This window comes from Gasterosteus aculeatus, chromosome 10 (assembly GCF_964276395.1).
Source record: "Gasterosteus aculeatus chromosome 10, fGasAcu3.hap1.1, whole genome shotgun sequence".
NCBI lineage: Eukaryota > Metazoa > Chordata > Actinopteri > Perciformes > Gasterosteidae > Gasterosteus > Gasterosteus aculeatus.
The window spans coordinates 6,057,201-6,083,901 of NC_135697.1; the positions used below are offsets into that span (position 1 = coordinate 6,057,201).

The 26,701-nt window shown below is 48.9% G+C and overlaps 1 protein-coding gene across 1 annotated transcript in view; it reads right to left on the reverse strand.

The window, feature by feature from the left end:
* The window catches only part of sdc2 (syndecan 2), a gene marked incomplete in the record, with an annotated part of 29,948 nt that extends 5,593 nt beyond the window's left edge, over positions 1-24,355 (reverse strand). Inside the window, 1 exon segment of the mRNA XM_078081352.1 lies at positions 24,106-24,355. Coding sequence (XP_077937478.1) covers positions 24,106-24,165 — 60 coding nt within the window.
* Positions 24,356-26,701: the final 2,346 nt, after the last annotated feature.

A 26,701-nucleotide genomic window follows, 5' to 3' on the forward strand; every position in this document is an offset into this window, starting at 1 on the left:
GTTAAACTTTGAGACATTATCATTTAATGGATGAACTTTCCCCTGATTAGGTAAATGAATCAATGGACGATGTGCTAGCAGATTGCTAATTAAAGCATTGAGTCCCTGGAGACGGGCTGCTGCAAACACTACCAAAGAGAGTCAACAAACAAGTCAACAAAACCCAACTACCAGCCCCCTGTAAAGTTCACTATCTGTTGCTCAGCTCCCTTGGAATTGATTCGGGCCAGCTGTTTCCAGCTGTTGTCAGTCTTTGTGCTAAGCTAAACTAGCCTCCTGATTACCAGCTTCAGTCTTCTCAGCGAACTCAGCGAGAAAGCACGTACGCTTATTTGCCAACAATGTGAAACCTTTTGTGTACATTGACTGTGAGATCTATACCCCCGCCCCCCCACACACACACACCTAAATCAATGAATCAATCAGTTGATGGGTGCAGCCAGCCTGCTCTGGTTTAATTACTTAATAATCTTGCATAGTTTCTTGTGACTGAAGGCAGACGGGCTCGTAAATTGGATCCAGTTGGAAATATCAAATTCAAATTCCATTGTGACTATTTAATCTATTGCTCCTTTCTCACTTCCCATGTGCGCGTTCACTGAATCTAAAAGGAAATGTGATACTTACGTTCGGTAGGGGAGTGAATATGAAAACTTGGGACGGTGAGCCTCCTCTGTGCTCTGCACACAAACCAAATGTGATCAGCGAAGCAGGCGCTCAGATCGATAACAATCCCCCCTTTTTCCCCTGGTTTGCCTCGGTTTTCAATCCTCTAAAACCCACAGCGGCGCCGCCCCGGCAGAGGCTCACAAAAACACCTCACCATGACAACCGCTGTCGCACGCACAACGTTCCCCGGGAGTTGACACCTAAGAGACGCGCCCAGTCGCTCTTCATACACGAGGGTAAACTTTCCACTGCCGAGGGCTGGAGCCGTGCACCTCGCAGTGACTTAAAGAAGAGAGAAGAGAATGATGGTTCGCTTCAGCAGGTGGAGGCCTTGGAGCACCCGAGCAGGAGGGGGGGGCAGTTTGTGTTCAGTACAGCGTATGTAAGGCAGACATTGGCGAGGCCTTTGTGTGCGGCGACGCGCTGTAACGGCAGTATCTAAGAGCAGGAGCCTGAAATAACATGTCACGCTGAAGCCCTGCATTAAGGAACGGACCGGAGCGCCGGCCGAGATTCATCCGCCACCCAAACAGCTGCGATGACAACGGCGTATTTATTTTGTTCACACGGCCGTCGCCACAGCGACATATAAAGTGGTTGAGGTAAAGCGTGAAACTCTTTATAGTGGATCTATTAAACATGCACGCAGCGGCATAAAGTGGCTACGTTACCGTCATTTAGCTTTTTTTTAATTGTAGCAAAAGCAATTTAGTTCAGTCTGTTGCCGCCTCTCGACGTGAACATAAACGTGTTTATTTGTGCTGGAAAGCTGGACGTTTCTATTGGATTCGGACCGTATTTCGTAATCGGCACGTGAGGCAAAAGGACTCATTGCACTTATTACTGATGGGGCCCTTTTTGGGTCTGAAAGCCGAAGATCACTGATCTTTTGAACCTTGACACAAGACAAGGCAACATTTCAAAAGTGAAATCAGACACTCTGGTGTGGATGGAGTCGGGTAGAGACCACGGACCCTCACCAGAGCAAACAAAGCATGCTGCAAGATCACTTTTTGGGGAATAGCAAGTGAATCCTTACGTGTGACACATTCAAGGACGCATCTAGGTGTACACACACACACACACACACACACACACACACACACACACACACACACACACACACACACAGACACACACACGGCCTCATTTGGACACTTTGACAAGCAGATCCTACAGAGTCTGACTGAGCTTAGAGACGGAGGAAAGGGACAAACACGCCAGCGACACGGAGGAAATAATGAGCTGGTAGCTAGCGCTGGGTGCCCTCTGTGAACCAGGTGAAGAGCCGTTGTTTCCGGCATGTCTGCCCCCCTAATGAGCTAATAAGCCAGCGGGAGGGCAGCTTTCACCTGGTCTGTCTGTCTGTCCCCCCCCCCCTGTCACTCTGTTGGACTACAGACCGAGTCTGGACAGAACACAGATGAGAGAGATGAGGCTGGGAGAGGGGAGGACCGAGGAGATAAAAGAGAGAGTGGGGGTGGACAAGGGAGAGCGGAGGAAGGGGGGAGGGAGGGGAGGCAACCCACTGCCGCAGACAATCCCGTAGCCTGGAGGCTGCTCTGCTAAAAGCCTGTCAAAACCCCCACGTCCACGCCCAGAGGGGCTTGAAAGGCACCGGGCCTGTGTGTGCGTACAGTACTGTGTGTGTGTGTGTGTGTGTGTGTGTGTTTCTATACGGGATGGAGGGAGGGGTGTGTGTGTGTGTGTGTTTCGTTCTATAAGGGATGGAGGTGATACATATGGAGTCATCTGAACTAAGCTTGGGCTCCTGTTGACACACGGCTCTCACTTCTAACACAACAAATATTAGCTCCACTGCAAGTCAGGCCAGGAGAAACGCTGCTCCTCTCTGAGGAATGTGCACCCCCCCCCCACACACACACACACGCAAACACACACACACACACACGCAAACACACACTGTTATTCGGCCAACACAGCTCTGAGGCGTGACAGGGACACATCGTAGACTCTCAGATCTCTGATTCCCGACTATTACCTTGAGTCTAAGACGTGCGTGAGAGGAAAACCAAAGCCTGCTGCGACGCACAGCCGTGCTGCGTGAAAGGAATTGTGCCTCTTTCTCTAAAAAAAGAATGAATGTTAATCAATTAATTCATTTTTAACGTTAGAAGAAGGTGTCAATGATCGCAACCGTCCGAACATTCGGGTCCCCCGTGTGGCTGAGCGCTGTACTGCAGACATATACATGTTCAGTAAGAAAGTTCTTCTACTTGACCAGCCAGTTGTGCTTGTTTGGGAATGACCACCGTGGAGGAGATGAGGAGTAAGTAAGCCTGACGCTCAGGCTTTGCGTGAAGAATAAAAGCAGATAGCATCTCTTCTGTGTGTCATCTGCGAACTGTGAAAGCAGCGGTCAGTAGAGTGTGAATTTGGTTGTGATCTGCGAAAAAACTAATCAGCTCTCATCAACACAACCAGGCAAACAAATATCCGTTGCTATGAGATAACTGTGTAGAGGAAGGTGCTTGGGTGAGAGAGAGAGAGCCTGAACCTGTTAAGGCCTAATTAGTAGGGCAGGGGGAATTTTTTGGGGGATTTTTTGATTTCTCTCGATTCTCTCTAGAACGATTCGGTCTCGATTCAGAAAAGTTAATAATCGGAATAATTTTTTTTTTTTTAAAGTCCGTCTCGCGCGAGATATTTGCTCGCTCGCGAAAAGTGAACTTCGTTGCTCGCAAGGTTAGTCTCTGCTCGCGCTCGAAATTATGAGATAAAACGTTGTCAAAAAACAAACGCCCCCCTTCGGTAATCGTAGTGGACCGTAGATGACAACCAGCTACAACCATCATTTACCATCATTACCGGCACATTAAGAGCAATGCGTCCAGCTCGCAGACCGGTCCGTCAGTCTGAATCTGAATATCTAATAACTCGGTAAAGTTACCTCCTCCTATGGAGGAGCCTGCGCATATCTTACCTCATTATTTTGATTTTCCAAAAAGTCGATCCGTATTGAACGTTGGCAAGATATTCACAGATTTGGACTTTTTTCCGGTATTTTACAAATACGGACCGGTCTGAGACTAAGAGCAGCTTTTTCTTCATTTAAAAGAAAAATGAATCTGTTTAATATTTTTTTTACATCGGCTACTTTCATATTGTGTTGAAATGCAAGCTGCATTGGTTCTTGCATTGTTGATAGAAAATCATATTTGTGACAAAGATTTTTTTTTCCCTTATAAAAAATTAGAGATGGTAATTCATCCAGTGATTTTCTTTAATTATCAAATAAAGTAGGAAGTGATTAGCAACCTGAGTAGCAAACTCAGATTTGAGAATTAGAAAATCCAGATGCATCGATAATCGTTTTATCAGTTTAGAATCGATAATCGGCTTAGAATCGAATCGTTGACCTCGGAATCGGAATCGAATCGAATCATGAGGTGCCAAGAGATTCCCACCCCTACAGACCAAAGCAAAGCAACTCTATCGGCCTGCTGCCACAGATCCATGCGCACAGCTTTGGGGGGGTTTCAACCAATAAATCAAAACAGCTTTTTTGAAGAACTTTACGATGCCCCGCTTCAAGTGTCAGACTCTTGGTTAACGTTGGATGAAGGAAGCGCTGGTGCATTTGGTTTCAAATCGCATTGAGTGTTTCCTCCGGCTGCTGCCGTCATCCTGGCAGTGATCCAGCACGGGCTGAGGCTCATTAGAACGAAGAGCAACCCACCTCGCCAAACAGACCAAACGGGACTGGAGGGGAGGATGTCCGAGCCGGACCCCTCAGGGCCAAAACAGGTTAGAGTGTGTGTGTGTGCTCTTTGAACCCACTCTAACTTTTATTGCCCTCCCAGGGATCATAGTAAGGAGCTAATTGATAGTCTTTGAGCTGAATAGAGCGCTGTGTGGGGGGGCTCCTGCAGGAAGTCAACACAAATCAAACTCTCTTGGAGCCCGTCGGGTCTGGAGTGACTCCAGCTGAGCGGTTTTGCGAGTAACGCTCGCTGTGTGCGTGAGTGTGTGCGTTTGTGTGGGACGGAGACGCAGACAGAGCGCTTGAGAAGAAGTATGAAACAGAGCGTGACTGAGACGAGGAGCCACCGTTCTGACATTTACGCTTATAACACCCAAACACGTCCGGCGGCCAGGGAAGTCGACCTTATAAGTTCAAAAGGGAAGTTCCAAAGAGAGCATTTCAGCGAGTGTGAAACACGCCAGCACCCGGCTATCGCACGCCAGCGATGTTCCTCTAAAAGGCTGAGGGAACACGAAACTTCTTCATTTGGCGAGGATATACATCATGTGGAAATGCCCCTTACCACCACCGCCCCCCCCCCGTGAGATCACGTTGCATCGCCACCTTCCCGGCTGAGCGCGTAGGTGCCGTCTCACGTTCTAAAGCAGACTGACACAGAAAGGCAATGGCCACATTCCAGAGGGCGGCGGGGGTCTCCGGCTACAAAAACCAGAGGTGGTACAAGCTGTAAGAGATGTGCAAATCAAAGAGACGGGGACAAACACATTCCTCTGTCCCACACGGCTCCACTGATGAGCAAAAGCAAACTCCAGTAACCAGCCAACCAAACGTTGTAGTTTATTTTGAGTCGGTCCCACACGCACCATCCCGCTGCCTTAAATACTCCGACCTGAGCACCGAGTGTGTGTTTATCCACAGTTGAAAATAGCGTTTCCTACAGACTACAGTGCCCAGCTGTTTGAGCAAAAAAAGCCTTTTAGAAAATAGCATCTGGTAGATCCTGAGGAAAAACATCTGGGTCTCTTGTCTTGTTTGAATGTCCCCCTCTGGTACTCGGGGCTCCCAGGGCGTGTCAAGAGATTCATTACCGGCCACAACACTTTCCAAATATCCTTTGTTGCTCTGTTCCTGGTTTTATTCAACTTTTCACATGGGTGACAGGTGGAAAGAATCCCCCTTTTGTTTTTCTGACACGGCGTTATGAAAAGAAATGACGTCCGACTGGTGCACTAGCACAACGGCCCGAGGCTGCGGGACAGCCGCATGCAGGGGGCCGTCCTGCTCGCCGGACGTGTCGCCATCGCTTTGTGGCTCGGATGAGCGACCTCCTCACTGCTCGAAACGGAGAGCCAATCGGCATCCCGCTCCTCGGGTGAGGGACACTGATGTCGGCCAATTATCTAAACAACCATCGGACGGATCGTCATTACTTTGCACAAACCCTCGAGAGCTTGAGAGGGGCGTCTGTACTTGTGTGTAGGCTTTTAGTATGTATATGTATTTAGCAATGCATGCTGGCTCCTCTGCTTCTCCCTTGGCACCGGTCAGGGAGACACGACACGGGGAGCCTGTATGACTTCCTGCCATGCAGTATTGCTTCCCCACCGGATGAAAGTCAATTCCACGGCTTCCAAGAGAAACAGACACATGCTGAGCGGCCGCTGGCGGGTAACAATGGTGCTCGCCCCGCTCTCACCCCCTGCCTGTCCGGTCGGATTGGGACGCTAACGTAAATAACCATGGAATACGCTGCCGCCACGGGAAACTGGGAGGATTCAGTCAAAACGAAAACACCCCCCTGCGCCCCCCCCCCCCCCCCGCAGCTTTCACAGCAGCTTTGTATTTATGCTTCCATTAGAGCGAGCACCTCGCACATTCAGGCTGATTTAGCTCACGTCAGACCGCTGAATATTTCAACACTCTAATTAAAGGCCGTCTGATTCCGTGAAGCGGCTCTCGGGGGCCCCGGTCGGATTTAAAGTAAAGTTAATGTAAACCTTCCTCGCTGGGAAATTTCCCCAACTCTGGGGCTGCCAGAACTCATGCGGAGCAGGGCGGGAGGTGGGAGCGGGGGGGGGGGGGGCAATGTGGAGCTCATGTGGCTTCAACATGGCCCTATTTAGAGAATACCTCAGCGCTGTGGTATCCAGCCTCACGGACCGTAACGGGCCCTCGACTCTTTCTGCCCTCTGAGGAAGAAGGAGGGAGGCAGAATTCCTCGGCTCCGTTAAAAAAACGGCCCCTGATACGCTTCGGGAAAGCTTAGATTCTTTGTCAGCCGTGAAACTCTAGACACTGGGAAATGGGCTTCACCTTCCAGTCATCTCTACAGCTGAAGGGTGGGTGGAGGTAGGTGGAGGTGTGTGTGGGGAGGCATAAAGATTTGCTGCAGCACGGCAGCTTTCTTCCCTCCAGACAGGAGAGAAATATGAAGCTTAAGAGAGAACCTTGAGGCGAGGGAGCACACACACACACACACACACACACACACACACACACACACACACACACACACACACACACACACACACACACACACACACACACACAGGCAGAGAGATTTAAGTGTGTTCTATAAAACAGGTTTCATATTCCCTGTCTCAAAGACTCCGATATCCCCAAAGCACCAAGGGAACAAGGTGGAGTGTCTCCGTTGAGCTGGGAGTGATCGCACGGCGCACGTGGTGAACGTCCAAGATGGAGGCGGGTCTCGCCACACGGACGTGAGCGGCGCCCGTGAATGAGAAGCGGTGCTTGTTTATTAACATCGGATGTCGGATGTAGGGGGATCCACAAACTGCCCCATCCTCCTTTCTCCACTGGGCGTAGATGCTACAGCATGCCTCCTCCACATCATCTCCCTTCAGAATGCGGGTTTGTTCGCGCTTAGTTTTTCAGAAAAACTGAAGCAATCGCGTTAAAAAAACAAGCAATTTTATTACACCTTTAGGCCTCGGCCTCGTTTAACTGGCAACAACTGATTCCGGTTTGTCCAAAGATGTTATGTTACAATGACATGAAAGAAAAAGAGAAATTGCTCGTATTGGGGAAGCTCCAACTCTTAAATAATTGGCTGTTTGCGCTTTGATTTTAATTGCAGAGGGACGAAAATGATTAATTATTTTCCCTTAAGTTAGTTTACTTTCCCTTAAACAAATGAAAGCAATGATGAATTCATTAATTGACTAATTATTTCTAACTAATTCCATTTACTTTCACCTCAGACGAATGAAAAGTTAGTACACTACATAAAGGGTCAACAAAGCAAATATACTATTCGTGGGAAACGGTTTCCGCCCTACTGGCTGCATTCCGCCATGCTTTCATAGGAGACATGATGATTATTTTCAGCTTCACATTAGAGAGCAACACAAACGGACGACCCGCTTTAACCCAAATATATTTGCACTAGTGAACGGATTCCTTTATACTATGTCCCCCTTTCATTCCGCGAGGACCATGAGGGCCCCTGAGGGCCCGGGTTTGTGCGTCGCTCGCAGGCAGAGTGCTGAAGACAAGCGAGCTAATAAGAGGAAGAGCGGATGTTTGAAGGCAACCGTCACAGCTGGCACAAAGAGACGCGCGCGGACACAACGGCCACGGACATCGCCTCTGGCTCCCATGGCAACCTCCAGCCGGACTAAAGAGCTCCTCCGCTTCTCCCTCCCTCAAATCCAAACCAAATCGTGGGCGGACAAATGGCAGAGCTTGTTAACGTGCCCACTTAACCTGGTGAGGAGGGGGGGGGGATTTGCATTCTGACAAAAGCTTGCTTCATCAAAAAAAGGTCACGGTGACCCTTCTTCACTCATAACGGGCGGGCGGGCGTGTGGCCATCAATTCGTGCCGCGTTCCCCCCCCATGAAAAACATGTTTTCAGCTCTTCCCATGCATCCCATCAGCACTCACTTGACTCCAGGTTATACGAGACCTTTGCCTTCCTTCTATATGCGAGAGCAGGAAATGAACAGTTATGCTGCTAACTGGAGGCATTGGAAGTTTTCTCCCAGGAGCACATCGGGACCCCCCCTCGCCTCCCCCCCCCCCTCCTCGTACAAGACTCTTTCAGACCTGCTGTGTAATGCTCGGGTACACATCCTCCTCTGGCGTGACTGTTATCTACCTCGCTGCGTCAAAAGCCTGCTCGCTCCATAGAGGTAGACATCCAGGGGAGCAGGGCGGGGGGGAGGATATGGGGGGGGGGGGCATAGGGGAGTCGCATGCGAACCAGAACCGATGCCTCTGCTGCACTCGGCTGCCGTCAGCGGTCGACACGGGAGACAGACGGACCCTGCCAGTTAGGAAAAGCTGCGGAAGGAGGGGTACTTGAGAGGCTGCCAAGACCATCTGCAGGGGGGCGCGAGGAAACAGATCTCCCTTTATCTCTGCGTCCTTAGAGCAGGACGGCTGAGAAAACATTCAAAAACCTCCAGCAGAAGCTCAAAGAGGGTTGACGTGCATACCTCTCAGATAAATCTGTAGAAAACATGTCAGCGAGTGAGTTACGCCATGAATCAAAACTAATGGTTTGTGTTTATTATTCACAGCGTCTTGGGGCTGCCGACAGATCTGTCACGCTGTGTGTCACACACACACACACACACACACACACACACACACACACACACACACACAAACACACACATTGTCAGAACGGTGCCTTCTGTAAATAAACACACACGTACATGTACACATAAACACATGTTCCCTGACGCACAAACTGTAGACAAGGTCGCTTTGACCTTTGACCCGACGTCATACTGTGTGACAGTCCCCCCCCTCTCACAAACACACACATTGTACTTCTGCCTTTGTGAGGACACTTTTGGACATAATGCATTCCGTGGCCACTTACCTCAACCGTACCGTAACAACCAAAATCCTGACCTCAACCCTAAACCGTGACCCCAACCTAAATGTAATTATAACCTCAACCATAAAACCAAGCCTGACCCCCGCTGAAGGTCAGCCTCAGAGTGAAGACATCGTGTGCTCACTCTGAAGGTCCAGAACGCAATGTTGCCCACAAAGAAGGCTGTAAAAGTGTGTGTGTGTGTGTGTGTGTGTGTGTGTGTGTACACACATGGGCGCACACACACACGCACACAGACACACAAATGCAGAGTTCCTCTGTGAGTGTGTCAGTCAGTGCTCTGGAAACGGATGAATGCAGCCTTTCAAGCCCCAGCAGACTTTCAACATCTTTCCTGCACGGACACAGGTGCTGCTGGACGGGTCGATTAAATGAATATTTGTGTGCACACGCTCATATGGCCGATTATATATATATATATATATATATATATATATATATATATATATATATATATATATATATATATATATATATATATATATATATATATATATATATATATATATATTTACATACATACATAGCATCTCATGATCACCTGAGAGACGTCGGAGTCCGGTGTTGTGCACCGCTGACTGAACGCGGACGCGAAACACACACACACACACCCACACACAAGCTGAACCCCATCACTACAATTATGCTCTGTGTGCGTGTGTGCGTTTGTTCCACGAGGCCCGTGTGTGGACGCTTTGTACTCGGACTCTTTGTTCTTGAACAGGACAGTTGTTGGCCGTGTAGGAAGCGACACGCAGGGAAAACCTCTGCATACGGGGGGAAACCGAGCAATACAGCGCAGTGCTTCGTTACTCGTCCTCAGTCCCCCGTGAGCTGCTCTGTCTCTGGCCTGCATGTCCGACATAAAGCGGGGACTTTAAAAGTGCTCGGGTCGTTCATCACTGATCATGCGTTCCAGATTAACAGCTAATCAACTTGTCTTATAACAATCGAGTTACCGGATCGATTCACCTTTAGAGCCACACCGAAAAAAAAAGGCCATTCTTCGATGACTCGTCTGTGTTTCCAATTCGATAACAGAGATAAGCCTCAAGGAAAAGTCTTTCTTCCTTTACTTGGATGTCAGCGGTTTCTCGTCAGTCACACCTCACGCAGTCTGGTTTTCTCTGTCACTTTGTCACTGGAGGGACATGGTTTCCTTCAGCTTTGCCCTTTTAAAAGCACGTGCATGTCACCCGTGTTATAAAAACACCCCGCGTTAGGTGTGTGTGTGTGTGTGTTTGGCATCATGCATTTGTGCACCCTCATATGTACGATAGCGTGCGTGCGTGCACTTGTTTGCTCGATGGATAAACTACGTGACCTGCTTCAGACTTAATATAGTCCAGGCCCGCCACACATTTTAATGTCTCTTGCGTTGCGTGTCTACCGTCAATCTGTTGCACAATAAAAAATAAAAAAAGGAAAGAGAAACCCTGCGCTCTTCTTTGCCAGATCATTAACACCACGACATGAAAGCCTGAAAGCTCTCTGGTGGAAACAGGGGTCAGTTACTCACGTCTCCTCCTCACCACATAAAATACAACAGAAATATTTCACATTTGACATTTAACTGAAGCTTTTATCCAAAGCGGCTTACAATGAGTGCATTCAACCAAGAGGGGACAGCCAGAACCTCGAGAATCAAGAAAGTACCATTTAAGATGTAGATACTGATGACGTGGATGAACATGAACGGACCAATTTGTCGTCGCAATTCCTCCCGTATGTACAGAAGCACAAATTGACCATGTATTTTAGATGACATGAATAGATGGCTGGATTATGACTGTAAGAGCATCATTCAGATGCCTGTTAATACATGTAGCTATTTGTGCATTATCAGTGTGCGCGGGGTGGAGGGGGGGGGGGGGGGGGGAGTGATGCCACATTCCTGATGACGACAATCTCTCACTGCTGCCAGCTCTGACAAATAGGCCTTTATCACCTCAGATGAAAGCCAGATGGGCGGGAGGGAGAGAAACAGATGGGGCAGGGGCATGTAAGGAGTGAAGGAGGGTGGGGGGGGGCCAAGAGGGAGGAGGGAGATTGCGCCGCTTTGTTGGCTGATCTGCTCCAAAATCCTTGCGGTGAAGCGATCGAATTCCCATTCAAGCCTTTTCCTTAAGAGGATTGATTGGGACTGAAGGGAGTCAGCAGGCCACAGGACGAGGGGGGAGGAGGAACCCGTGACGGGATGACGGGGGAGACAGGCGAGTGGGCAGAAATGTAAAAAGGCTAATTGTCAAGGCTAAATCCAAACATGCTTCTCCAGCTGTTAATTATATTCAGCTCAGCCCAAACTTGAAAACGGCTCGTTCAACCCACACATCACAAAGGGACAACTCGGGTCTGTTTTGGGGTTTTATGTCCCTTTTGAGATGGATTTGGTGGTTGTTCACAGTTGAGTACTTGTATTGAAGTAGCAGATTGGAATAGGAATGGTAGTAGGAACAGGAATAGGTTGATTACCTTAGACAAACAAAAAGTAGATTAAATTCTACATCACAATAATCATTTATCATTAAACACCGTTCTTTATCCCATTAAGTAAATACACAAGCAAATTAAATTCAAAGTATTAGTATTTCCATTACATGCCATTAACTTAAACTTCTGCTTTTCCTTTTACGGTCAAAAGATCAAAATCAACTGAAAATAGCAAACAAACTGTTGCTTCAAAAAATACTTGAAATGAATAAAATCCACAGCAGTCGCGTCTCTGGTTGAACATGAGCTGTGTTGGAGAAGCGAATACCTAAACATTTTATACCCATGCCTGTTGAGGGATGCGCTGGTGAATTTGGTCCCTCCAGAAATATGGGTTGCATGTCGGGTTCCACTTTTGTTGGGGTTAGTTCTCTGCACCCTTGTTTCAAACTGGTTTTGACGCAACAACGTACATGCCATCACCACCCTAAAAAGAGCATTCACAGAAAGGAAGGAGGCGGAGACGGGGGGAAAAGGTTGGTGACACAACGTGTGCTTCCTGTCAGAGGGAGAAGAGACAGCGACGACGTGAGGAAGCGATCAACAAGGGGAGAGCGGCCGAGGCCCTGGAGGAACCAGATGACAGGAGAGGAGCGACAGGTGGTGATCTCTGATCCCATCAGCCAGGGCTAATCCTGACCAGTAGTGAGCGCGTGTGCATGTGTTGGATCGCACATTACACGCGTGTGTGTGTGTGTGTGTGTTGGATCGACACTCAATGGCGCATCAGGTCTATGAAGACAACCTGCGGCCAGATCTGAGGACAGGGAGAGCGGGCGACGCGTGTGTGGAAACGGTGTTCTGGGTTCATTTGAAAAAAAAAAGAAGGGGGGCACACGTAATGTGCACGTACACACAACCAGGAAAAAGTGAAATAAGAAAACACCTGTCATTATTTTTGTAGCACGAAAACATCAGCAAGCCGATTTAGATTCAGCTCCCCTCCCCGTGTCCCGTGTTGAGGAGGGGGTCTTAAAGAGACAGGAGCTGAGACGAAGGGTGAGTAGTACAGGTGTAGTCAGAAAAACAGTAGGACGACAGTATTATTTTCTACAAGTGAAAATGAGCACGATGAGGCTCCTTTGAAAATGTACTTAAGATAGCAGGAAGCATCCAGGCAGGTTGGGGCATCAGTCACTATATCTCAGCGAGACAAATTAGAAATACAGTTCAACCAATACTGTGAAACTCGACAAAAGTCTGTGCGGTTGTTTTTCTAGCAGTATGCCTGCCCCCCCACCCCCCTCAACCCGCCTCACCAAGCAACAGACTTCTGACGCCACATAAAACCAAGTACGTCTCGGCTTCCACAAGTGCACGAAGAAACATATTTTTCTTCTAAGAGTTTGAGGAGCGGTTACAGTGCGTATACTGGGGGGTGTTGGAGGGGGGAGGGCGGGTTGAGTGAGGGTCGGCTGCGAGTCCGCGCCGTCACCTTCAGCACGGTATGCAGCGGGTATTAATAGTCGGCGAGCCGGGTCGCCCGGGACACAATGTGTTTGGGTCAGGAAATGTAAGCGAGGCTCAGGAGCACGCCGCTGAAATGTCAGTTGCCAAAGTGTTTGGTTTATAATAACTAATTATATCTTTTTCTCCTGTGGAACCAGATCGGTTGCGGAGGTGAAAGACAACTCAAAGACAACTTGTGACGTCACCCATTGGTTGGTGTAGACCCATTTATGAAGCCTCGAGTTCGGTGATTTGGCCGTCCACAGTAAACCCGCCATAAAGCGTAATCGGCATTATGGTCCATCGTTCTCTAAAGCGGACCATGTCTTAATAAATAAAGATCTGACAAGTAGAGCCCTTTTTCTCGTACTTCCATCTGACTTATTTCGCGGGTCAGGTCAAACTTACACAGGATCTTAAAGTGTGTTATTCAACATTGTTACTATAACCAAAACCAAGATATTTTCCTAAACCCAACCTAGTAGTTATGTTGCCAAACTTTAACCAATTGTTTACAACCGCAGTCGAGGTCACGTTGGTCTCTTGCCACCGGCAGGGGTCTCCGTTGGGAACAGACGGGCTTTCTGGCAGCACGGGTAGAGGGACTTTTTGGCGCTGTGCTATCGTTCATTTTCAAGGCGGCACAAGAGACGAGAGACCCTTTATCAGGAGGGGAAACGGGCTTCCGTGAGGCGACGCTACGGTGCTGTAGTGTCTTGACACATTGGCCGTTCCGACGGACCCAAAATAGTTTCCTCAAGGATCCTGAAAACTGCAGGCATGCAGACCTCAGGACGTTTAACTTACTTCAGCGTCTCCTCGAGCACTTTGTTCTTTAGAGAAGAAGCCTCTGACCGTCTGAAGTGAGAGCAAGGGGGAATGTGATTGTTTCAAAAGGTAGCAAATCGCTCTGCGATGACGCACAAAATGGACAATTATGTCACAATAGAGGGCATCTCATGGGCTCCAGTGTGAACAGAGTCTAGATGCAACGTGGGCTCAGCGTGACTCATGTAATTGCGCATTAATGACGTATAATTATGGGTGCATGAGCGTAGCCGCGTACGAGACGGGAGTGTAGGATCCAGACAACCACTCCCCAACCACTTTTTAAATCTCTAGACTCCAAACCAAACATTATAAGCAGGGAAAATGAATTCATTTCCATGCAATGTTCTTGGGGGGAGTATTATCGGAGTGTGGGTTACATTCCCGCAGTGAAGTAGAATCAACGAGCCAAACCCTGCAGTTGATCATGGCATTAATAATGTGCACCTATACAGCTGTTAGACCTTTTAAAACCATTAATAGCTTTAAAAATATAGTCACGGACACTTTCAATCAAAGCACTCATGGTACACCCACACTAATGTGCCGAGAACAACTGAGGGCACAGAGAAGGAAAGCATCTACACACACATACACGCACACACACACACTTTTTCAGCTGCAACACAGAGACCTGTTTGGATTATAACGGTGTCCAAAGAGTCACATGGGGTTCAGCCGGCAGATTCTGACGAATAGCCCGCCCTGAGACCGGGGAGCCCCTTGGACCTTCGAGCGGTACGGTCCGAAACTTGATCGAACTCGCCGCCACCGAAGGGCTGTTGATTCAGCCCTGTGGAAAGCAGCTGGACTGGCCGGTGAATCCATTGGCCGTTCATCGGCTACGTACATCGCGCCGATTGTTCAAATGAACATACTGCAGGACGGAGGGACACTTCCTGTAGCTCATCAAGGCGCCAATTCGTCAGCGTGAATTCACAGATGGTTCACCGGTTACAACATTTAGCCGAAGGCCCGTGCATTTTTGGGGGTTACTTTCAGCAACCCCCACCCATCCGTTCTGTAAATTGAAGCCTCTGTGATTAAACAGCAATCCCACACACACAGACAGTTTTGATGTCGATGTTTGACAGAAACACCACAGTTCCGTCCGCTCCCGCTTCCTGTGCTTGGCGAAAACAAACAACAGAAAGGAGGAAGAAAAAAAACGCTTCCATGTTTTACAAATGCAGGCCAGCTGCTGACGGCTAAAAGCATTCTTATCCTAACGTCCAAACAACACGGAGCCCACGAGTACGAGGAAACGGCTCATGTGACTGTGGACGACATCCTGCGGGGCGCATCACATAACTTAAGCTTTATTTTATACACGGTTAAATGAAGTGCATTTCAGGATGAGTTGTGTATAAGTCGTGTGTTTTGGCCTCTGGCTCATACACAGAATTGATGGGGTGAAATTCTTAATTATCTTCCGCCCAATGTAAATATTTGACTTCTGGCAACCGAAATAGGTCCAGCGCTTCAACCACATACAAGACTGCATTTTCAATCTTCAATGACTTTGTGGAAGAATAAGTTGCCGCTGGCGTTCAACTGAGACAATTCGCACACGCACAATCTTTCCAGGAAGACGGACATCTTCTATTTTTGCGCTCCCGTCCTTTCGAAGGCCAGAGAGATATTGCCAACAAAACTCCTGCAGCCAATAACACATCGCCTTTCTCAATGCTCTCCCAACTCTCTCCCCCCGTTGCTGCAACGCTGCAGGAATGTGTGGTTTCTGAAGAGTGCAGTCTGGCTTTTCCTGAAAAAAGCACGAGGCGCTGGCCGACCGGTACTCCACCCTGCGCTCACGGTTTTACTTTACAACATTTTTTTTTTACCTCATAGGCCGAGCACGCCGGGGTCCCAAGAGAGACGTCAGGAGTGGCGGTTAGAAGGAAGAGACATGTTAACGGGCAGCTTTTCCTCGTCTCACAACAAAAGGAAAGCTGAGGCAATGAGCTGCGCTCCAAGATATGGTGATAAAAGCGATTCCTTAAGTAAGAGCAGACGGGCGGATGCTGTGAAAGCTAAAGAGGTTTGCGGTGGCGCATCCCACACTAAAGAGGAGACCCGGCGGGCGACAGATGCTTGCAGAAGCTCTTTGCGCTGCAGGTCTAACAAGACGTGTCCATTGTGGTCACACACAGCGAAAATGAAAGCCGAGGCCACAACAGAAAGTAATCAGCTTCTTAAAAAAAAAAAAAAACGAAGGCATCTTGGACAGACTCCTTCAAAGCCGAGTGTGGACGCAGAGGACGAGCAGGCGCACGTGCGTCTGGGACGGTGGAGTTCATTAGCTGAACACAGTCCGTGCAAAGCGGCAGACCGGCCCACAGCTACGGCCGCGGGATCGGAAACAATCGGCAATTTAAAGATTTTACTTCCAAAAATGAGGATTGTACACGAGCAGTCATGGGTTTGCTTCCCGTCGTGCCGCTCGATAGCATTGTGGCTAAATGTTCCCTTTGTCCCGGTTTGTAAGGAAGGCTTTTCCAGGTCCAAACTGAGAGTTTTCCCGGGCTCCTCCAGGCTCTGAGCAGATTTAATACTGATACTTTCCTAGTTGTGCTGAGGCCCTTTTTCCATGCACATGTGCTGACTCGGTTTGACAGACAGACCAGGCGAGGATTTGGGCTGACCGCTCGAAGGTGTGTTAGACCACGACCGTGACAAACGCAGAGATTCATCCGGGATCTACCGTACAGAGTTTGGTACGGAGAGCCAAACCTACTTGGCGGCGGTAGATGGTCAATCCCAGGTGCCCCGTGGCATATTTCGGCTTGCTTAAACCCGCACTGGAAAAGCTCTGTTCGGCTTTGTTTATGAAAATGGAAACAAGGACTTTCCTAATGGTCAGAACCTTCAAAGTGTGCCCTCAACCACAAGATAGGGAAAACGGAGAACGTGGCATGTTTGCTCGAGAACTGTTCCAAGGGTTATTTGAGCCGCACGACCGGATATTAGAGACGATCACAGGAGCTATCCGAGGCTGAAAGCTGCTTCATTTTGCTGATGATCCTTTATTCTCTTTCCATCCACTCGATAATTCTTCGTGATGAACCTCAAAAGCCCAGCGGAGGCCGCGCCGTGAAAGCCGGTAGACTCCCGGGCCAGAGAGGATTTCCTGCCGAGCCTTGGAGGACAGCGGCCACGCAGCCGGTCCCCTCTCCTGATTAAACAAATTACCATCATCACAGTAATCAAGCTTTGCACCCTGCCTGCCTGCCTCCATTACACCGTGAAAACTGCTTTAAGCGTCGCAGGGAAAACCCATTAGAAGTGAATATGACCTTGGCTGATGTTGCTGTCAAAAGGGCTTAGATGTATATTCTTTTTTCCAGAGGGTGGGTGAAAGCAAGAGATGGACCCAGATGAGGAGTCCAAAAGGAGAGAGGACAGCGTGAGGACAGCGTTTAAAGCTGGTTGATGTCTTCAAAGATTCACACTTGAAGTTATATTCCGTTTCAAATGTCCACACCCCGGAGCACAATAACGCCTCAACACAGGGTCGATGAAAAAAGTGAAAGGGTCGAGCATGTACCTGTGTTTGGATACCCCTCACTGTAATTTGAAGGGGGGGAGGGTTCCATGTGGTTCCCGCCGGAGAGCGTGTCGTATTCACGTCGGTATTTGCATTTAAAATCAAAATGGATTCCATCTGACACAGGGTGGTTTTTTCCCCCCTCGGCGTCTAAAGGCTCTCGGGGCTGGATAACACCACCCGCCCCCCCACCCCCCCGGGCCGTAGTGAGGGCTGACTGCTGGGGCGCTGCAGGCAGCACCACGCTCCGCCTAGAGGGTTTACAGTGGCAGTCGACATCACAGATGGCTGTTAACAGAGTGCATTAGTAAAGATTAACTCGCCCGGCGGAGCCGCCACATTACTGCCTGTGATCACGCTAACAGCCGCGGCGGCCCAGAGGCAGCGCGCGGCACGATAAGCCGCGCCGCGTTTTTTTGGGACCCGGGGCGGCGCGGTTAATTGTGTGTGACAAATCTCCTGCAAGCATGTCAAAATGTCGCGCAGTACGCAGGAGATATCAAACAGCAGTCCAGATGTTGAAGAACTGCGCAGAGAAGTAATGTCACTCATAAAAAGTGCTGGTATTTCTGAGGATTTTCTCGCAGAAATATAATAAAATATTCATAACTATGTTTTGGGGATTGTAGAATCCTAGTTTTAGATTTCATCATCATTCAAAGGGGTATTATGTTGGTTACAACATGAACCAAATCCTGCACACGGTCCTGTTAAAAAGGAGTAAAATAAAGTGTATTTATTGTTCCATAAATCACAGATGTTTGCATACACACACACACACACAGCTGATTAATTCCTCCAGTGTGAGTCAGAGTCTGGACCGGTGTGCTGATGTGGTCCCAGTGGAGACTTTCAAACACCGGATCTCTGCCACAACAGCACTTGGAACATCTGCACGGATCCAGCGTGGACCTCGACATCTCGGTTCCTCCAAATCAAAATAAGGAAATGAAGCAAATCGAGGCCTTTGAAATGAAACTGGGGAAACTGGGACATGAAAGACTCAAATGTTTTTGCCAAAAAATATGGAGGGTTGTAGACGGATGCATCAGCCGCCGCTCAGAAAATGGTTATGCGGCGCTCATGGGGAAATGATTAAAAGCTGGAAGCCTTCGCGAGTCCTGCTGAGACTTCCCACGTGGAGACCGGCAACGCGTCTACTTCCTCTTCTTTTGTGATGCGTTACAATGACGAACACGTCTCACTCGTGAATATTCATGAGCCTCTTGGCCTTTAAAGTGGCGCTGCTTTCATTTTTTGCGTTTGCGGTGAGGGGAAGAAGTGCTGCGTGCGCTAATGAGTTCTCATGCCCCCCCCCCCAACCCCCAACGCCCCCACGCCCTCCATCCCCCTCAAACCCCCGCTGGAACAGTGGGAACAGCTCCAGATGAAGTGAGCGCACGGACTGTAATTTGCGGGTGGCGATCCGCCCGCGCACAGAGAGCGTGATTGACACGCGTAAACCCATTTGGTGGCGTTTTGATTCTGGATTAGGGGGGCGGGGGGGAGGGAGGGGGGGCGTAATGGAAACGCCAGATGTCAGAACTACATTTCGCTGCGCTCGGAGCAAAGCAACGTCCTGCGGCGATATCAATTTAGCTCCTTTTAGAGACGATAAAGTGCGCTCGTAAATGCGGGGCGAGAGCGCAGATGTGCTAAACGCGCCGCGCCACAGCAGTCATGGGAGTTGGATGGGAACTGAAGAAAAAAAAAAAAAAATGACGTCAAGGCTACGAATGTCTGCCGGGTTTTTTTTTCGGAGACGGAACACATGTGGTCTGAAGATCGTTGTCAGACTCCATCAAGAAAGACTCACAAGCAGCTTTTCAGCCGAGAACACAAAACCTGAACTGACTTAGCTTGAAAATACTTTCCTTAGGGTGGAGCATCAGAGCGAGATGTCTCATGCTTCTGGCAAAAATCTGAAGAAACCACGTAGGTTTGATTCCGTAGGTAGATGGTCCATTGCTGACCGACCCGGGTGCGTCTTTTCTTTACACGCACTGACACCACACCAGGGGCCACAGTACCAAAGGGAGGGCCTGGAGGCCCTGGACCAGGACTTCCCGCCTGCCCGACCGTGCTGCGGTGACATTACAGGACTTACAGATCCATTACAGAAACTATTGCCCGGCACTCGTTTTACCACACGGGTTGGTCTTCTTCATTTCATCACCCTGCCTATAGACACTCTTCACACCTCACACAGCCCGGCCCCAGACACTTCCCCTCTGAGCCCCAAAGGGGGAGGGCGGGATCACACTCTGCCCCCAGTCCTTCCTTTTTCTTCATCTCACTGTTCTCCTCCTGCTACCGACTGAAGCTGGATGGCAGCAGGTCATTAGAAAAAAGAGAAAAGGGAAGAAAACAGACGTCCTGACGCAGGGTTTTCCCCACCTCATTTTGTCACAGCCACAAACCCGTCTGCTGAGGTAGTTTCCATTTGGCGGGCTAATTAAAAAGAAGAAAGAGGGAAGAAAGATGTGGTGGGAACGCAGAAAGAGTAACGCTTCAAGGTCTGCTGTTTCTAAAATGTCTCTTATTGCGTCCGATAGCCTGCTGTAGCCAAGGTGGTGGTGACCCGTTTTGCTGCAACCACATCTCCCTGATGGGTTTTCCCTATATGCCTTGTGGCTGGATCACAGTGTACTTTAAACACGTTGCTTAAAACGTTTGTGCACACGCACACATGACCAGTAGGGACACAAAAAGGACTGGTGAAAGGAGCACCAGCGCACACGCATGGACAGTCGACAGGGTTTCGACTAGTTGAGGAATCTTTACAAGTATGAAGAAGACCCCGCCAAAGTAAGAGCCTCATCCAACTAGCTGGTAGGAAAGAGGAGAAGAAAGTTGAGTAGCTGCTCTCAAAACACACAGACGACTAGCAGATGTTAGCGAACCCAAAGCGAGCACTCCCGTCCTAACGGAAGGGAAAGGGTAAAAAAAAAAGTGGGGGATTTGGGGAGGAGGGGGGGTTATCTTGTGTGGAAAAAAGAAAAGGAAGGAAAATATACCCTTTCTCTTCATTCACGCCAGAGGGGGGAATATAAGGCCAGCGATCCTAGTCTAATCCAAGACCTGTGGTATTGACTGGCAGGCATTTTGACCATGCTTGCAGGGAGGAACAGAGGAAAAACAACATGAGGGAGAGAGAGAAAATGTGTGCCAATGTGTGTATTTGTGTGAGTGCGTGTGTGTGTGCGTGTGTGTGCAGGGAAAAACCAGGAGTTCATGCGTGGACCCAGATGGATTCAGTGGGGGACGGAGGGGAGAAAAGGGGTTAGCGGTGGTTGCTGTTGTGCTTTCAGTGGCCCAGTAGCCACTAGAGTCCATTAGATTGCATAATGCTTGGCAGACAGCGACCCCCCCCCCCCCCCCTCAAGGGTCTGACACCAGCTAGGATGCATATAGGTTGCACTGCAGAGCAACAAAAAAAAAATCTGTGTTCCTGTTTGTGTCAGTGGTGGATTCACGTGCAAAAAAGACAAAGAGAAAGCCTTTTCAGAGTTGGACAAAGAACGAGCAGCTGCATACGGTGGGGGGGGGGGGGGGGGGGGGACGACTGCGTAGTCGAGGAATTCTAGGTTAATGAAAAATAAAAGAGCATCGTTAAAAATACAGCAGGCGAAGCAGCATCTGGCCTCTTCTATGTGGCACCACGTGCTTTCATCGCTCTGCTCCGTCCTCGCACTCTTAAACCTCCACCTGCGTTACCTGCGTTATCGTTTGCATCCTCCAGCTCAACGGTGAATATCTTTTGTCAAGCCCACTGCAGACAGGTGCTTTCACTAACTCATCGCAAAGCACAGCAGAGGAGATTCACAACGCTGGCGCCTCGTTCAGGGACGGGAGCCTTTGTGGCGTGAAACAAACAGCGGTGGGTTGCATTCAGCACAGCAGCCTTAAAGTGGGCCGGGAAGGATTAGAAAGAAGACCGCAACGCGCTGTGGGGATTCAACTGCCTCCAGGTCGTCACTGTGCGAGGAAAGCAACAGCAGCGTGGGTTCCGTGTTCTTGGCGAGTCTAGGAGTGAATGATGGGCGTAGATGTGCCTGTAGAGGGAAATTAAGTTGAGAGGGAGGTCAGCCTGTCTGTGCTGTTCACTGCATTACCACCAAATCAGGAGAAAACTATCATTCAAGCAAGAAAACTGGAATACTGCTGTGGGGCCGAGATGAAACATCCCTCACAACACAAGGCCTCGTGCTGCTCCCCCCTCAAAGGCATCAACTTGAAGTCTTGTAGTTGGATCCGTGGCCTTTTCACCCTTGAAATACTGTGAGGGATTTCTCAGGCTTGGTGTGTCTGTGCTTTTTGGACTATTTGAGGTTGGTGTACCGGAGCGGTCCGACCTCACTTGCCCTTTTGCGAAAAGACGGAGACAGCTTTCCCCGTGCATCATCCTCACACCACAACAAGCGATCCAGGACAGAAATTGGAAATCTTCCCTTCAATTTTAGTGTGTTTCCAGGTCTGTTTTTGCCTTCATCCTCCTCTCCCCCCTCTCCCCCCTCTCCCCCCAGCACTTTCCCAAACAACCAGGTCCTCCCCTTGAAGTGATCCCTTTTAGAGTCCGCCGCCACCGCGTGACACGGCACTCAGAACCCTGCTTGCAAATCGCTGATGTAAAAAAAAAAGGAGGTGACCGACACCCGCCCTTTTATCACCGAAACAAGGCGCAAATTACAGTCCGTAACATCTGGTGAAGCCGGGCACGAGCTGCCTGGCTCGACTCGGGCAAAAAAAGTAAACGGCCCCCTCACTCACAGAAGTTGGAAGAAAAGAAGTGCAAAAAAATTAAAAAACAGTGGGAGAGAAGTGTCGAGCTTTCTTTGCGTCCTGCACCACAGTATTTGCCTTCAACGCGAGCAGGGACCTCACATGTTGCAATGCTGTCAAAGCATTCCGCGCTAAGTGAGCGGTCAATCGGGCCAGCTAACAACAACAACAACAACAAAAAGCCGCACATGTATTGTTTTCTAGACAAAGGCCCAACTGTTTCATTTGACCACGTGGGGGACAATATAAAATTGTTTTTGTCGATAATGAAATCATTACGGGGTGTTTTAAAGCCAGCAGCGGTCGGTTTAATTTGAGGGCTGTTCTGCACCGCTGGGCATTTCACGGGGTAATTAACACATAACCACATGTGCCTAAAGCAGATTATCAACCACTTGTCAACACTGGTGCCAATATTGAGAATCAATGCCCCATGTCAACTTCCAGGGAGGCCTTCAGGGGACACTGGTAAATGAGAGGTAGACATTGATCAGGGTTAAAGTGTGTGTGTGTGTGTGATTTCTTTGTGTGTAGATAATTCAGATGATGATGCTCAATTGTGCTGTATTGTTGTGATGGATGATTCCATATTTTGCCAAAATTCATGTGGGGAAAGGCTACTGTACTCCACGTGTTTAGGAAAACATCCCCCTGTACGCTGTGCTGCAATCCAATGTTTCCCCACCTCTTGTTGTAGTTTTGGACCCTGTGACTTACGCAGTACTCTTTCATGGTCGCCCGCTTTATACTTGGGCCAATGCATGGACACGCTCGATAAAAGAGCCGCACTGTTGTGCACGAAATGAAAGAAAACACGTCAAAAATGTACTCCTGGTGACCTCGTGCAAGACCATGAGTCATTAAAAAACAACAGTGTCTGAATCCTAATCAGCAGCTTGAACAGAGGAGGAGGCACCGCGCCGAGCGACAAGTCGCAACCCACGGAGGAACAACAGGAGGGGGCCATAATGACAGGGGCCGCACTCCAAAGGGCCAAAAATGTGTCATTCCAACATTTGCAGCCAGGAGCCTCAACGCCGAGCAGGACCCGACACCGAATCAAGGAAACAGCAATGATCATTTGGTTTAAACAATGGCTGATGATAAAACAATGGGCAGTAAATAGCGTTTTTAATACAAAATTATTTATTAAAACGTTACAAGCATCAATGATTTTCTTTTTGAAAAGAAGCTGTGTGGCTCCAGTGACGTTGACATCTCCTAAATGATGCGCTCATTTCAGTGAGCACGGACCCGTCCACAGCGGTCACGGGAATCAGCATCACGGCAGCGAATCACCGCAGCACCGCTGCGACGCGCGCAACTCACACGGCAGGTAAAAGTTACACCGCGGCCTCCGGAGCGCGTCTTTAACGCACTGCTGCGCCGCTGCTTCGAGGGGGACGTTCAACCGGGAGAGACGCCGCGGCTCTTTGGATGCACTGCGTCCGCGGAAAAAGGTCCCTTTAAAGCTGCACGCGGGGGGAGCGCGCGCGCGGAGCCGGAGCTCTATTTCGGTCCCCGGCGCTGATCCCCGAGGAGTCGCTGCAAAGCCCGCGGAGACTCCGCGCGAGCAACACCGAAACAAAACGGGAAATCTTTTATTCTTCCAGCAAACAGACAATGCAATAAAGCAGCGAGTGGTCCGTCCGCGGACCCAAGGCCCCCCCTCTCACACACACACACACACACACACACACACACACCGCTATTTGTGAAGTTTGCTTTCCAACAACTCACCCTTTCTCCGGAGAGGAAGGCGGCCAGCCCGAGGGTCAAAATTATCCAAACGCTCCTCATTATTCCTCTTTGCGAATTATAAACGCGCTGTTACGAGCGAAATGCCAAAATGTCCCCCTCCTCTTCCTCTTCCTCTTCGTCTCTCTCTCCCGCTCGCTCTCCTTGAACCCTTTGCTCCAACTCCTGCCGCTTGTGTCTCTCTCAGGAGCGGAATCCCACCGGATACGTGTTGCGTTCTGCTTATCCCCCCACCCCTCCCCACTCCCCCCCCCCCCCCCCCTCTCTCTCTCTCTCTCTCTCTCCCCCGCAACAAAGTAGCGAAACACAAAAAAGGGGGAGTCAATAATTGAACAGCCATCATAACCGACCAATTATGTTGCGCATTGGCGTGCTGTAAATACGTGTATTCACAGGTTGATTATTGAAGTTTTCTGTATACTTAGAGGTTAATTGCCCCCCCCCCCCCTCCTCCCCCTCATCGGAGATTCTTGCACTAAATGACAAGGACGTTCGTCTTTATTATGTTGCTGCTGTTTTGGGCCATACCATAACATCCATTTATATATGCTATGAATAAACAACATGCAGAGATGGAGTTAGTTACATCATTTAATGACTAGGACCCCCCCCCCATCCTCCCCCCTACTGACTTCAGCCATTAGTGGGCGAAGTCTCCCCCTGCTGGTGTGAATGAATTCCTCCCTCTCATAATCTACAAAATATCACGTTTTTTGTTTAAATCGGTTTTATTGAATTGGTTGTACAAAAACGAACATAGAGGGTTAGATTTACCCTGATCGGAACGTTGACCTTCGGCCCACCTCAGTTCGGGGGCTTGTACACAGTCACGGGCTTGAGTGGGAGTACTTGGTGTTTTAAGTGAAAGATTAAACAGTTCTAGAACGCCTTCGTCAAAGCTGTAGCTTCATCACTGTTACCGGACGTAGCAGCTTCACAGAAACCGGTGCGTCGGATGTAAATGTCTTCCTCTCTGAGAGATTCTCTGTTTGCTTTACGAACCTCCGTCTCACACATTCCCCTTTTTGCTTAACACTCTACAACCTGTGCAACTGCTGCCTGATTACAGGGGTAGTGTAGATATATTGTTCCACTCATTTAAAGAAAGTGTGACCCTTTTCCAACGCAACGCGGTAGCCGGTAATTCATCTTCCACTTCCATTCACATCGCTAAAATCCATTCAGAACAGCGCAAACAACGTTTTCCCAGAACCACTAATCCCGCTCAATAACAGACTGCCCTTTGTGCACAGTGAACCCTACAACTCCCCTGATCACAAGTACTGCCAAACTAAATGCTTTAGCCACACACATACGGCACGTAGAAGGTGACCTTCAGGTACATGTGCCAGAGACCCGCACGCACGCCAGTAATACGGAACGCACTGGACATTCGTGCATTGGTGGTGCTACCGCAAAATCGTACTCGTGTCCTTAAGTTTTTGCAGAGATGTGATTAGTCATGCTCAGCTGAACTGCCGAGTGACCCCAATATCAACGTCATTGACCCGGTTCCGCTCATTCACCTTTAACGCTGAGGCGGAGAGACAAACAGAAAGCGTTACCAGTGACAGGCGCTGCTGGAAAAAGGAACGCGTTTGGAATTTTTAAAGGCACTTAAATCTGACTGATTAGCAGGAGTATTATGCATGCAATGAATTACTGCAATGGTGAAGCGAGAGTTTACTGGCATTTGTTCGGTAGACGTGTAGTCATCAGTTCATGTAGCGGTTAGTTAAACTCACTAAAGACTGAAAACGGGGAGAGAGAGCCTATGTGGGTCAGTTCAAAGGTCACCGAATTCAATGACCAGCATTACGGTATTTGTAAAGCTCACTAGACAACTTATATCTTCGTTGAAAGTAGAAACAACTGTACAAAAACTGCAGAGGTAAAAATATAAGCAATCCACTGTTTAATGAGGGACTGTTTGCAGGACCTCTTCTTTGGAGACCCTGCTGGTTGCTTGCCAAGTGGTCCTGGCCAACAGCTGGTTCTGCAAAAAGTCCCAACATTGTCGGTTTCAAACATGGGTTTTTAAATGAATTAAACTAATGAGATATAATGTAATAATTATTGAGCGTTAGAAGTTCTGGTATGTAGATTTTGATCAACAGGCTGCAAAGACATTTTCCCTACAAACCTGTGTGTGTGTGTGTACATCTTCTTAACCTAGTTTCCGTCAAGGAAAGCAAAACTATTTCCTTAAGGTAGTAACTTTGTGCTACCAGAAAGACTGGAGAGCAAAACGTTTTGGGTGTACACTTAGAATTATTAAAGCCAATTGAATATATGTTGTGACCCATCCCCCACTCTGCTCCACAAGACTCCCGGGCCTCCTCTTCCTCAGAAGAGCTTAACTCCACTCCCAGATTACGCAGCCAATTAGGGCGAAGGCAAAGCCCCTTCTGCTACCAAGCCTCGCCAGAGAGTGGTGTGTGTGTGTGTGTGTGTGTGTGTGTGTGTGTGTGTGTGTGTGTATCATGTTACGGTCAGCCTATAGTCAAGCAGCTAAAGGACGCAGAATGACTTAGTGGTCCAAAGGGACACCTTCAACAATCTAAATCTTGAAAAAAAA